Genomic DNA, 14814 nt, shown 5'->3' with positions numbered 1-14814 from the left:
CCTTGGGAGAAGAGCAATGACAAATCTTGATAAAATAGTTAAGAGCAGAGACATCACACTGACAACAAAGGTCCGCATAGTTAAAGCAATGGTATTCCCAGCAGTAACATATGGCTGCGAGAGCTGGACCATAAGGAAGGCTGAGAGAAGGAAGATCGATGCTTTTGAACTGTAGTGTTGGAGGAAAGTCCTGAGAGTGCCTTGGACTGCAAGAAGATCAAACTAGTCCATCCTCCAGGAAAGAAAGCCAGACTGCTCACTTGAGGGAATGATATTAAAGGCAAAACTGAAGTACTTTGGCCACATAATGAGAAGACAGGACACCCTGGAGAAGATGCTGATGCTAGGGAAAGTGGAAGGCAAAAGGAAGAGGGGCCGACCAAGGGCAAGATGAATAGATGATATTCTAGAGGTGACGGACTCATCCCTTGGGGAGCTGGGGGTGTTGACGACCAACAGGAAGCTCTGGCGTGGGCTGGTCCATGAAGTCACGAAGAGTTGGAAGCGACTGAACAAATAAACAACATAAATAACATGGAGCTGTGCAAAGGCCATCATAGCCACAGCTGCCACCTGCTTTTAGCATTTGCCATCAATGCATACCTGTGACACAAGGACAACAATGACCGCCTCGATCTGTAGAATATGATCGGGTTTGGGTCTGTGGGAGTTTCCCGAATATTTCATTTACTGAGTCTTCCTAGAGAGTTGGTATCGTGTAAGAACAATTCAATAGTTAATTCATTTTCTCCCCCAAGTACAGAAATAAAAATGTAGGCAATATTATATACATAGCTTTCTCAAGCCACTCGTGAATGTATTTTACCATATGAAATGCTTTACGTAAATATTTTCATTATTATGGTTGTAGTGCTTAATTAAGTTACTTCAATTTAAACTGTTCCTAAATAAACAGCATTTTTAAAGAGAAATGATACATTTTTCATGTAATTAATATATCTAAAATGTTAACAGTTGCAAGACCAACAGGAAGGTCTGGCGTGGGCTGGTCCATGAAGTCACGATGAGTCGGAAGTGACTGAACGAATAAACAACAAAAAAACAGTTGCAAGGATTTTATATGCCTTTTAGTGGAAAAGTTCTGATTCCTTCTTAGGAAGAATGGCTAATTAAATTGTGGGGATATGCCTCAATGTCTAGAACACCTCTATATTTAAAAAGTAAATTGGACACAGAATTTAATTCTAATTGGTAATCATTCTTGGACTACAACCTCATACAGGAAATTGTGCCATATCCAAAATTTGAGTTTTAGAGTTTATATTTTAATTTGATGTGCAATTTACAATATTGATTTAATGTATTGTTTGTGACCTACAGTCTTTTTTTCATTATTTTTGTTAACCAAGCATTTTAACTCAAAATTCAACATTATAAAATGAATATGAAGAATCTTGTAATATCATAAACTTCCAATGATATTAGGGTATTGCTAATTCAGATTTGTTGTTGACCTGCCTATATTTCATTACCTGTACTTGATTCTACTTGTATCATCTAACTTTCATATTCTTTAAAAAAATATAAAACAATAAAATGGAAAAGAACAAATAGACTTCAAGCACAGTCCAACACTTACATTATTTATTATTAAATGTATACATCGCCCATCTCACTATAAAAGTGACTCTGGGCGGCTTACAAATAAAAATTATAGAACCATTTTAAAAATAGAAAAAGTACGCAAAAGAGAAGATAAAAGATATTCCAAAGAGTGCCTCCCTATTTTCAGTGAGTTTCTCTCCAAAGAGTGCATGTGTGAATAGAACCTTAATCCTCCCTTGAAACAGAGTATCACATTCCAACATAAACAGGCAGTCTCTACCATGTCCATCCAAATACACTTACAAACTCCCTCACATTCACTCAACAGTTAGAGACTCACTAAACCACAGGGGATGAAAGACGTGGGAAACAGGTAACTCTTCCTCTGCAAAGTTTGTACTTCAGCAAAGAGATCCTCCCGATTATTCCTATTGCCAAGGCAGACAAGTAAAGAAGCAACAGCACTGCAGAGAACTTGGCAAGTAAAAATCCCCTTCACCCTCTACTTCTGAAAACTCCTACCTGGAATTGCCCCTTTGGCTTAAATGTATTTGCACTGTAATTTATGTGTTTGATGGTTTTAAATGGTAACTTTTATTGTAAACAGCCCAGAGTCCCCCTTTTTGGGGGGAGATGGGCGGTGATAGAAATTTGAATAAATAAATAAATAAATGAAAAGTCTACTCTCCCATTAAATTGGGCAAGTTATCAGATATATGGACTGGAAAACCAAAATGAATATCCGCATGAGCTAAGATTTAAATAAGCAATGGCACTATTTCTGTATAATATCAAACGCTGCCGTTAACAGGAATGTGCTTTTCTCACCAAACATAGTAATTTTTATTTTACAAAGTTGTATGTAGATCCATCTCACCTTTGCCAGAAACAAACTCATCTCATCTAGGTCAACAGTCTTAGTACACTTGCAGTGATTTCCATTCGTTCTGGGGAAAATCTATCTATGTGGTCACTAAGGACTTATACCAACTTAATGACCCATCAATCAATTATTTCCATAACTTCACCAACTTTCCCAGAAGCATGTTAAGGTTCAACCCCTATCATCCCCATCCTAACTGTCTGGGGTGACAAGTATTGAAACCTCAACAGATCTAGAAGATGTTAGGATGAAGGCTGTTTTATCATTTTTGATAATCCATATTATTTGATTATCCATATTATTGAATGGGGGGGAGGTAAAGCTAGTTGTAGCTCATCCTATGTACTCAGAAGTAAGCCCTGGGGAGTGCAGTGAAATTTACTTAGGAATTATATCTGAACTTCGAATTGCACTCTCCAGCAAAATTATCACCTATGGAGACAACAGCAACACAGGATCAACAATTGCTTGTTGAAAACAGCAAATTTCCTTCTGCCTATATTCAGAAGACAGGGAGGTGGAAGAGAGAACATCCTCAACCACCCTGCAGTCTTGGGCGCCGCGGCTTCCGAAGTGAATTGCCCCGAAATGAAGCGGGTTTATTTCGAAGCAGCTTTAGGCAGCTGTATTGTACACGCTAAAAAAAAATCCCGTGCACGAACCAAAAACGTTTATGTCAAATGCCACGCTGTGTCCTTGGTGGTTTCATCTAAGTTTAGGCATCCGGGAAAGGGGAACTGGGAAACAGATTATTGTAACTTCTCTTCTCCTCCCAAGTTTTCGGAGGAAAAATAAAAATCCTCACCCGCGACTCCTAAACCCGGAATTTCCTCGCTTTCTCTCAAGGGAGCAGATAACGACGGGCTGTGGGGCCGGGGGTGAGTAAAAGAGAGTTTCCTAAAACCGTGAGAACCAAGATAAGGCCCGGAACTCGCTCACCTCCTTCTCTCCAGCCGGACTCTTTGCCCAGCCCTTCCTCTGCCTTGGTCTGCGCCACGCAAGCGGTGGGGCATTAGAGGCGGCAATTTCTAGATCCCCCGTTCGCGATCCCGGCTCCCGGGTTCACTCTGCGCGCCCGGCGATCCCAGCGCGCCGCCGACTTCCTGCCCCACTTCAGGCCTCTGCAAAGTGCTTTTTACATTTCCTGCTGCGGGCCATTTTGGAGAAGCATCTCAACCCGGCATCGCTGAACGTGTGGAGAGGAAAGCACCCGGCACATTTGCACCCACCGCTTCGCCAGACCCCCGAAGCGCGTCCCTGCAAAGTGGAGCAGTGGCTCCGCCCCCTTCCCTCCCTTTCTTGATCCGCGCAAGAAAACACAAATCCTCGCTGCGCATCTACAAACGCGCCCTTGGTTTGGAGCTATTAATAGCGAGCCCGGGTAAAAGTACGCGCTTGGAGACAGGAACAGAACCACACGGCGCCGCCGCCTGTTGGCCGCCAGGGGGCAACTCGGAGTCTTACGTTCAGCTCGCCAAAGCCCTTCCTCTCGCCATGGAACGCTCAGTTTAAAGGAGCCGTGTCAGGATTCCCTACTGTAATTCTTTTCTTGCGAGGGTGATATAATATTAGAAAGATGTATTTTCGACTCTCCCTCTTTAGGAAAGAAACAGATTACACATCTGAGATGAAAAGTCCGGAAGAGACAAGACTTCAAATAATGTAATGTTGAGGGTCAGAAACACCTGATTATGATGGCTGTTAGTATTTACAAAGTGGCTTATTAACATGTACAGTAGTCGTGTAAGACTGCGATGCCAATCTTTGCATATGCCTGCTGGGAATAATTTTTATTCAATTATATCAAACTAACTGCCAGGAGTAAAAGTATAACCCAACAGCATTAACAATATCGCATGCCCTCAAAATTCATTATCATGATTTTTTTTTTTAAAAGAGGGGGGAGACTTGGGGAGTTATGGTATAAACAAAATATTTCCCCAAAAAAATTATCAGGAAGTTATCTTCCCTGCCTCTTTGTCTCCCAAAAGAAAAAGTTAATTAAAATATTTACTAACCTATGCTGCCAATCAGGTATACTCCTTCCAGTGTTGTAAAATAACTTTTTGGTCAGCCTATCTGCCTAGAAAAAAACCAACAATCCACAATTCATTATCTTAATAGATTCCAAATACTAGGGATACAGCTGAGAAGAACATATGCTGATTAGGAATTATGAGAATCAGAATCCAGAACAAGATGTCAGCATGTGGACATATTTCCCAAGAGAATGTCCTATTAATCTTTGGACTTCACTTCCAAGTAAACATGTATTAGGACTGCATTATTAAGGACTTCCAAGGGGATGTTTAGCTTGTACTATAGGTATAGCATACAACTGGATCTTTACATGCCTCACTAAGCAGTAATATATAAACATATTACAGAGGATTTGGGCAGTCCAGTCCTTGCCAGAGGTACTGACACTGGTTTCCAAGCAAGCTGGCTGGGTGACCTTGGGCCAGTCCCTCTCTCTCAGCCCAACTCACCTCACAGGGTTGTTGTTGTGGGGAAAATAGGAGGAGGAAGGGGTATTAGGTATGTTCGCTGCCTTGAGTTATTTATAAAATAAAGGCAGGATTTAAAAAAATATTTCAAAAAAGTGCATATAAAGGAGCAGAGATTACAGTGCTATCAATCCCAGGAAGACTTTACTCAGAAGAAAGTCCTTACATGATCGAACAGGCTTATTCCTAAACATGGGCCTGAATAAATTATGTTTAATGGTAGTTATAGTTACACATTCTGAGTGCCTAGGTAAGATATTCTACTGATGTGGTACACATAGCTGGACAAAATAAATGCTTGTTCTGAATCAGCTTTTTCTCTGCTCTAATATGAATGAGCAAACACAGCAGTTATTTACGAGATGTCAACAGCACTCGGGGAAAAAGTACTCAACAGTTGACAGGCATTTTGTCCTCTATACAGGAGTCTTCTAGCCCTGGAGGGAGTAATTCCTTCCCACAACCACCACTTGATGGTGGTGCCAGCTACAGTTCAGGGGTAAAAAACATATTTTATGTGCAGCCACCCCCAGCTTCCATTTGCAGCTTCTCCAGTTGAGCTGACCAAAGACTCATATCAGAAACCTTGCAAAGTTGTTGCCAATCAATGTAGGTAGTACTTTGCAAGAGAGATCAATAGCCTGTCTCTATAGTCCTAACGTCAGCCTATATAACTATAAGGGGGCTTCTGAACAAGATGGAATAAGTCCTCATTGTTTTCCTTCCTTCTAAAACATCACTGTATAGGGTAAAAAGGATTTTAATTTTAGTTGTTGTTTTTTAATTTCATAGAATGCACCCACCCGAGCTTCAGCCCCTTCCATCGGGTACTTAATATAAACTGTGTATTTTATACATCGGTTTTTCTTTTTGTCTTTTGATACCAGAACAATTTTTACATCCTAGATAGCAGGAGTCAAGGCTGACTTGAAGACATGAACACAAAAAAGCTCATAGGTCATGGTTCTGCTATTATTGTTATGGTTATTCTTTCCATTTTCCAAGCTATGCACTTTTGCTTGCTTAGAGAATTCCAGAAGTATGCAGGAACCTGCTGGCTAATTTGGGGGGAGTGCCATCAGATTTCCCATCCACCTGAATTAGCTCTATAGAAGAAGTACCACAATAATAATATAGTCTTATACTTATTTCCCAGGAAAATTATGGCCATGGAAATTATTCCTGTATGGCTGTACATTAGTCTTTGAGAGAAATAGTCAAATCTCACCAGGTCAGCCAGCCAGGCATTTATGCTAGCCACAAATTTTCACATTCCAAGCTCACCTTACTCTGTGTGCCATGCTCTGGATGTGTTCCACTACAACTCCATTCCCCATTCATCAACTTGTTTTTGATGGCTGGGGATGATGGAGACTGTAATCCTATATGCACAGAGAGTAGGAAAGCCATTATTCCCAAAACAGTTCATAATGAGACTATCCAGAAAAGCTGATTCTGGGATTAGGAAGCCAGAAAATAGAATGCAAGTATTTGTTTTTCTAAACCAGGAATGAGTAAATTATGGCCTTCTTAATGTTACAAGACTACAACTTCAGGAAGCCCCAGTAAACATGGGCAATAGCAAGGGTTGCTGGAAGTAATAATTCAGTAACATCCAGAAGTCCACAGACAGATTTCCCATTCCTGCCCTCCTCACTTGTTTTGATTATTACAGGCCACTATTGCAAGAACTAGCTCTTAATCTGTGACTTTCCCCCATAAACTCAGATACATCAGAAGTGTATATCTCAGGGAGAGGGGGGGAGTTAGTTTTCTGATCTAAGACATTTTGGTCCAGGGAAGAAGTGAAATATATAAACAAACAAGTACAAATTTTAAAGTCAATTAGTAGGTAAGCCTAAGGCTGATTCTGATTTTACTCAGGAAAATGTTGAGATCAGCAATTAAAGAAAAAAAAACAGAAGTGAAAACTAAAATCAGGGGGAGACCCTGCAGTCAGCAAAACAGAAGGAAACTGAGTCATTAAGACACTTCTCCCACCATTGAAAATACACAAACATAGATATTGTGATTTTCTGCAAATGCAAAGCTAGGACAGCAGCTGGGATACACTGAGCTTTTACGTCCCTGTGTCAAATCTCTCTCTAACCTGGATTTCCCAACCCAGCAGCAATGTGGCCCTGTCCTATGATTATCCCCACTGTTCCTTTAAGTGCTCTTCTTTTCCTCTTGTCTGCATACTTCATTTTGTTAGGATTACAAGCAACTTGAGGAAATAGGAGACTTAGTACTCTGTAGAACTGGGGGAGAACAATAACCTTGGCACCTGCTCAAATGCACTTTCCCTTTTCCTTGTTATGACCTCACAGATCCCAGGTTTCTCACATTCAGGCTGGGCTACTCTGCTAAACCAAGATGAGCTGAGTCAAAGTCAAGACCATTCTATAAAATGCATAAAACTGGACTGCAATGCAAAATAAATCCCGGGGTCAGGAACTCTGCCAATAAAGGGAAAGAAGAATCAGTCAGAAATCCTGGCTCCCAAGACTTCCAGGGCAGTCCTGTCAGCAGTTTGCCCTTTTCTCCAAACATGTTTTCAACCAGCTTTCTAATGCACAAGCACAGTCCTTCATCTTGTTTCCTTCCTAGTGAATAGCGCAATGGCACATCAACATGTCCAGCTGACTAGAATTTGGACATTCCCAACAAGGTATCTTCTGCCAAACACCTTCCTTAAAACTCCCGTGCTGGCTGGGGAATTCTGGGAGTTGAAGTCCACACATCTTAAAGTTGCTGAGAAACACTGATCTAGATGGATGGGGATAACAGCAATTGAAGTCCGGCTCATCCGGAGAACCCAGGTTTGAGAAGGCTGTTAGAAACTAACAAGGAAGGAAGATTCCGATCCTTCTTGTAGGAGAGAATTTACGCTCGCGCAAATGAAGCCGCTCTGAATTATTCAGGTCTCGGTCGTCATTCCGAGCAACGAAGGAGGCCCCACGCGGTTCCTCTCCTAAACTCAACTCCTTCAGGGAATACTCCCGCTCTCGCAATTCCTCCTGTCCTGCCCCCAATAACCGTGGGGGAGGCGGGGCTTTCATCTCACCTGAGCAGCTGGAGGGCGTCCGTCGACCGTGGGTCCTCCACTAACACGTAGACAGTAGCGGGGGGCGGCTCTGGGTTGGGGGGCCTCTCGCTCGTGTCATGGGACATCATTCCCCCGCCCCACCCCCGCTGGAGCTTCCTGGAAAGCAATCGGGGACTTTCAGCAGGTAACGGGACGAAAGCTGCTCGGGCTCCAACCCTGGTGCAATCGGAGAAAACGAGACGCAGGCGAGAGAGAAGGGGGCTCCGGACCAAGACGCCGAGGAAATCAGTGGCAGCCCCGTCTCCTCCCAACGCAAGAGGAAAACATCCAGCCGGAGGATTGCTTCATTTTCCGGCTCGAGAAGAGAGGGGGTCAGCGGAGGAGGGGAACTCCACGGGAAATGACATCAGAGTGAGATCCACCCACTCGTCCAGGGAAGGGATGGGGCGGCGGGGGCTGAATCCGTCTCTAACGGCGTTACGGCCAAATCTGGGGGCGTCATCTCCTTTGCCCTGCGCGAAAGGAGCGCTGCGGGTAACCGTTGAGTAAAGGGAGACCTTGCCAAAAATGCTTGGCTGAATTAACCCGATCAGCTAGGTGCAGGCAGTACATTGAGCCATAAGCTACCCCCATCGTAGCCTGTGAGCCACAAACTAGCCAAGCATCCTTTATCATAGCTTGTTGCAGAACACGATGAAGCTGCCAGGCCCGGTTCCTTCTTTAATTTTTAGAAGTTTCCCCCTGCAAGTTAGAGGTTTCAGATTTATAGGGGAAAGGAGACCATTTTCCCCACGTTTTTGGAGTCCGATGTGTTTTGTGCCGCTTCGGACATTATTTATTATTACCTTTTACACACTGAATAATTCAAAATAATACAGAAAAAATAAGAAACCAGGAGAGTAAGTTCTCGTCTTGCCTTAGGCACAAAGGCTGGGCGACTTCGGATCAGTCGTTCTATCTCAGTTCTCAGCAGGAGGTGAGGACAAACCACTTCCAAAAAATGTTGCTAAGAAAATGCATGGACCTGTCCAGGCAATTGCTAGGAGTCTTGATTGACTTGAAGGCACAAACAAACAAAACCCTCGAGAGAGCTGATAATATTCCAAATTAGATAGCTATTTGGAGCTTTCTTCTCATGACCACTTTGAAAGTTAGAAACTTGATTACTGATGAATGACTCTAATTAATGTAGTTTGCTGAAGTCTCACAAATTCCAACCAAAGGAGACATATTGAATCATGTCTTCTTATGCTTATTAAATCTCACATATCAAGACCATGAATATTTTCATTTACTATGGCATCTATATTCAACCTTTTCTTCTGAGAGATTTGAAGAATGCTGCAAATCCTCAACATTTACATTCAAAGAAACCTCAAGTACCATGTGAAATTCCTATCAAATATAACTGACTCCCTTAAAAATCTTTTCTTTACAGAGAAAGGAAAGGTTTGAGATGTGGACTTCTTGTAAAACAAACTTCTCCTTAAAATAATGTCAGCAAGTCTTCAAGATTTGACTATAAAGTAATTCATTCATGTAACTGAACCCTTTTAAGATGATATTATGTCAATCAAAGTCTTTCTATATTGTACTGGAGGGACTGTAATCAAATTTGCTCAAATACAGTACTTTTGAGGAAAGTAGAAAATGTCCTTCTGGACAGAAACATTGAATATAGATGTTTAAAATCATTGTATCTCTCCTTAAGATGGCAAACATTTCAACATACTCTTAATTCTGTTGGGGGTTTTCTTTGTTTCCTGTCACTCATATTTTACTTTTATTATTGTCTTTTTTATCATTAGTGTCTTTTATGACAAAATAAGGATTTTTTAATAGTAAATTTTATTAGGTTTCAAGGGAAGAATAAAAACTACAAAAAACCAAAAAACTACAAAGAAAGAAAAAAAATGAAAAAGTGCAGAAACACAAGAGAATTTTTTTTCAAATTTACAAAAAGATGTGGCTTCTGACTTTTAACAGCAAGGATATACAAAAATTTCCATAATGAATCTCTTACTCCATATTAAACCAAAACACCACATTATTTCTATAAGTCATTCCACTATAACTGTCCTAACAGCCAGGAACCACGCTGAGACAAGGAATAGGTCTCTAGTGTTTTATTGCTGCTACATAACAGAGAATCCTAACAAACTGAAGAAGCGTGGGAAAAACCCAGACATATAAACCCCAAAGACTAAGGCGGGCCCGATCTGTGTCTCTTTGAATGGCCACCTAATTCCTCAGTACTACACATGCGCTTTACAGCCTGGATGGGAGCCCCCTGCTCGCCATCCTCACTCATGACATTAACACATAATAAAAATCACTAAGTACAGTTACTGTTCCCCCTTATATTAAAATAAAGGAAAAAAGGTTCACATGAACCTCCTAAACATTTTTCTCCCCTCCAAAAGATAAAACATATTTAATTATTCCCTTCCTACCACTATTCTATTCCAGGGGGTGTGGTGGCTCAGTGGTTAAGACGCTAGGCTTGTTGACCAGAAGGTTGCAAGTTTGGCAGTTTGAGACCCGAGCACCGCATGACAAAGTGACCTCCCACCAACCTAGCAATTCAAAAGCATGCACTTCAGCGGGAAGGTAACAGTGTTCCATGACTGTCATGCTGGCCACATGACCGTGGAACTGTCTTTGGACAATGCTGGCTCTTCAGCCATGAAATGGAGATGACTAAACAGGAACCTTGACCTTTACCACTATTCTATACACTTCTGTCTACTGTAATAAGAATCAAATCAAAAACCACATAAGTTGTTTGCTATTATACTTAATAGTACAACAATTTTAATAACCCCAATCTTAATAAACGCAAAAAACAGACAATTCAAAACAGTAATTCCATATCTTTAAAAGCGAATAACATCAAATCCTTAGGGCAAACCAGATAAACGTTCTTTAAACCTAATACTACAGTTTTAATAATTTTAATCTTAATAAACCCAAAAAACAAAGCCAATTCAAAACAGTAAATTCAAATCTTTAAAGGCAAATAGCATCAGTCAAACCCTTAAAGCAACCCTGATGAACATTCTTCAACCCTTATCCCACTTCAAAATAAACCAGAGCAGTTACGTATTCCCAAGATATGCGCAGAGCTTTCTTCTTAAGAAAATCAAACAGCACAACTGCCCCCCTCAAAGATTCCAGGTTCATTTCATGGCATTCCACCAGGAGATCGATTTTACTTATGGCTTGCAGATCACTCTCTCCCTTAGATTTCTCCAACTCCATTATCCTATCTTCATCCAGCATCTTCATAAAAATCCCAATCTCAGTCTTAAAAAAACCCTTTCTATCACTCTTAAATTCCTCAATTTCATCCCCAACCTGACAACACATTTTAGATCTCATATTTTCCACAATGTCCTGGATATCTTGCATAAAAGCTTGATAGAAGTCAGGAGAAATCTGTTTAAAATCCTGGTGAAAGTCAGAAAGAATCTGTTTGAAATCCTCCATGTCTCACGCAGTAGATTATGGTGCCCCTTAGGAGCTTAACCAGTGAGAGTGGAAGATAAAATTTGTTATGTAAACACTGGAATGTGTTTACATAAGTGAAAGTGAGATATGCAGACAGTTCCCCAGGGAAAGTAGAAGCAGAAACTGAAAGTTCAAAGCAGCAGATTCAACGTGTAGGAAAATGCTAATATCTTCAAATTTTGTATAAAAATAATAACAGGAAGACAATTGTTTACTCTCAGTCTTTGGAATTTCCTTTGGAAGGAAAACAAAATCCAAAACTTAAAAGATATTTTTTTAAGTATCCCAAAAATAATGCTAAGCACCAAGAGAATCAGCTTCTCCTCGCTGTAGAAACCTCTCTTGGGGTACATATACTTAAAAAAAAAATGGTGATCTAGAAATGGGGTGGCCAGTCTTAGTGTCCCTTTAAGGCTACAGCACAGCTTGGAAAGTGATGAAATCCCCGCCTCCCAGCTGACTCTTACCACTCCAATGCAAAATGCTGTTTGCGATCTTCTGGCTGCTAGCAGCTGTCCGGAGGACAGATGGGATGATTCCAGGTATTCTCCTTGATCTGGAGAATGTTCTGGGCTTCAGGAAAACCTGCCTGAGCCTGAAAACAGTTACTGCATTGTCAGCTCCACCCACTGAACCAGCTGGCACAGCCGTTCAGTCCACCATTCCCACCAGAAGCTGACAAAATAAGGATTAAAAAGCAGAAAAAATAGTATTTTTTTTAAAAGAATGACTTGGTAGGAACTTGTGGTGCGAAAGCTAATGTTTTGGATTTGATGATGTGCAGAGATGTTTTGCAGAGTCACTTCACCTGTGCTAATGTCAGTTTTCCAACAGTACCTTCTAATTCTAGCCATAGGTATCCAGAACAGACTGAGATATGAAAATGACAAAATGATGTCAGACATATTTATATAAATCACACAGTTTGCATAGCATCCAGAATTGTTGTACATGAGATGGGTGGCAGAGAAATTTAATAAATAAATAAATAACAATGTCACATCACATGTTCCATCATCTGCCCTCCTTCAGTCTTCTATGATTTGGACTCTCTGCAAAGCTTTAGAACAGCACATTTGGCTTAAAATAGGCAAAGAAAATGCAGAGTATTTCTGGTGGAAATAAAAAGTGGGTGAAGAGGGCTAAACAAGGAGCTTCCAGCAAAATAAATTGAATTTAAAATTAAAGTGATGTAATGATTTGGGATGAAAGAGAAATGAGAAAACATTGGAAGGGCCATTTTAAAGATTTGTATAGGAATCGTGTTGACATATTGAATAATGGAATTCAAATGAATGCTATACATTTTAGTGTTCAGAAATGATGAAAAAGAAGTCATAAGTGCTGCAGAATATTGAAAAAGGGTAAGGCTGCAGGTGTAGATAGTGTAACTGGGGAAATGTTAAAATATAACTGTGGTTTGCTAATAGGGTGGCTGTGTAACTCATTTAATTTTATTATTATGTGTGGATACTTTACAGTTAGATTCACAATATAATACTGGTGGAAACTTAATAATTCAAGTCCTAACCAAGGACCTAAAAATTATTAAGATAGTGTCTAAGAATATAGGCAGTTCCAAGCTGGCTGGGGTTTTTTTTTTGTAAAATTAGGGTGTTCAGTCTGATAAATTCCTTATTTCCAGATATTGAGGGAATCCTTTAGCTATTGCTCCAAGGGCTCCAATCAGATTGTTGTTGTTGTTATTATTATTATTATATTTTTATCATGTTTGTATGTATATGTCAAGGCGGCAAATCTAATGCTTCTGCCTCCTATTTCCCTGCAACAACATCCCTGTGAGGTCACCCAGCCAGTTTTCATGCCTAAGAGAGGCTTAGCACTCCCAGTCTCTAGCACCAGACTGGCTCTCTTAATGTGCTGCATCTGTGTCTGAGGATTGGAAGAATGCTTCTTATTATTTCCCTAAATATAATTCCCTTCCTTCCCTAAAGGAAAAGGTAGCAAGAGCGAATGCAAAACTGACAGAGGAGTTAATTTAAGCATGCCTGGGGAAAAAGGCAAAATTCTGATCAAAGAGCAGAATTTGGGAGTGCAGTGAGGCTTTATGCTGGGCAGGGCTATGCAGATCAGATTCTTTCTCTTTGGTAGGTCAGTGAGATATGCTTGAACGTGAGCAAGAAAATGCATTGTGTAGCCAGTTTGGTCTAGTGGTTAAGGCAACAGGCTAGAAACCAGGAGACTGACAGTTCTAGTCCCGCCTTAGACATGAAAGCCGGCCGGGTGGCCTTGGGCCAGTCCCTCTCTCTCAGCCCAACTCACCTCACAGGGTTATTGTTATGGAGAATATAGGAGGAGGAAGGAGTATTTGGTATGTTCACCTCAAGTTATTTATAAATTTATTTATAAGTTATTTATAAAAATAATAAAGGTAGGATTTTAAAAAAATTGGTGGGGGTACACTGTGAGCTAGTTTGGTCTAGTGGTTAAGGTGCTGGGCTAGAAACCAGGAGACTGAGAGTTCTAGTCCCGCCTTAGGCATGAAAGCCGGCTGGGTGACCTTAGGCCTGTCACTCCCTCTGAGCCCAACCCACCTCACAAGGTGGTTGTTATGGGAAAGTAGGCAGGAGGAAGAAGTATTAGGTAGGTTCCCTGCTTTGAGTTGTTTATAGAAATAATAAAGGCGGGATAGAAAATAAATGAATAAATAAATATTTCTTGATTTAGTGAAAGTATTTTAAATGGAATGTTTTGCACAAATATGGAGTTGAAGGTTGATTGCTGAATGAGATTTAAAAGCATACAGAATGAAACTAAAGCACGCAGGAGAATAAATGGAATGCTTAACAAATTATTCAACACTGAGCAAGGATAAGGCAAGGATGTCTTATATCCCTTTGGTTGTTTAAGGTATTTAGGCCTAAACGTGTACGGAATACTTTTCACGATGGTAGAAGTGTGTTAGCTGGGACGTGAATGTTCATGCACTTTTGTATGAATACAGTACCATGTGTTTGGCTAAGAACAAGAGCAATTTGCATGGAGTGTTAAACAGATCATATAGAATGAACGTGAAAAATATGGTATCAAAGACTTAAGCAGTTTGGCTTGCCAGGGAAAATAGAGCAAACAATTGCAAAGTCTACATAAGTGGTAAACAATAGAGCAAGTAGATTAATTTGTGTGCTTTGGTAGAAAGTTTACTAAAGAATGGAAAATAGATGGAAAATTTTTAAGATGTGCAAATGCTGATACATTTGCAGGTAGTATGTGATTTGTTGCAAGGACTGAATATCAAAGGAAGTGAAAATGACTCTGTGTAACGGTGTGATTTGCTC

The 14814-nt window shown here is 40.6% G+C and overlaps 1 protein-coding gene across 3 annotated transcripts in view; it reads right to left on the bottom strand.

Moving 5' to 3' along the window:
• The window catches only part of TFE3 (transcription factor binding to IGHM enhancer 3), a 43546-nt gene extending 35149 nt beyond the window's left edge, over nucleotides 1–8397 (bottom strand). Inside the window, exon 1 of one of the 3 annotated variants that reach the window (XM_063294109.1) lies at nucleotides 8024–8397. In XM_063294109.1, coding sequence (XP_063150179.1) covers nucleotides 8024–8133 — 110 coding nt within the window. In that variant the 5' untranslated portion in view covers nucleotides 8134–8397. Of the gene's footprint in view, nucleotides 1–3388; nucleotides 3802–8023 lie in introns of those variants that run through there. The other 2 variants (XM_063294111.1, XM_063294110.1) reach the window with 2 other exon arrangements.
• Nucleotides 8398–14814: the final 6417 nt, after the last annotated feature.

The sequence above is a fragment of the Candoia aspera genome, chromosome 2 (assembly GCF_035149785.1).
Source record: "Candoia aspera isolate rCanAsp1 chromosome 2, rCanAsp1.hap2, whole genome shotgun sequence".
Lineage (NCBI taxonomy): Eukaryota > Metazoa > Chordata > Lepidosauria > Squamata > Boidae > Candoia > Candoia aspera.
The sequence above is the reverse complement of the archived record's forward strand: the minus strand, read 5'-3'. Positions and strand labels throughout refer to the sequence as shown.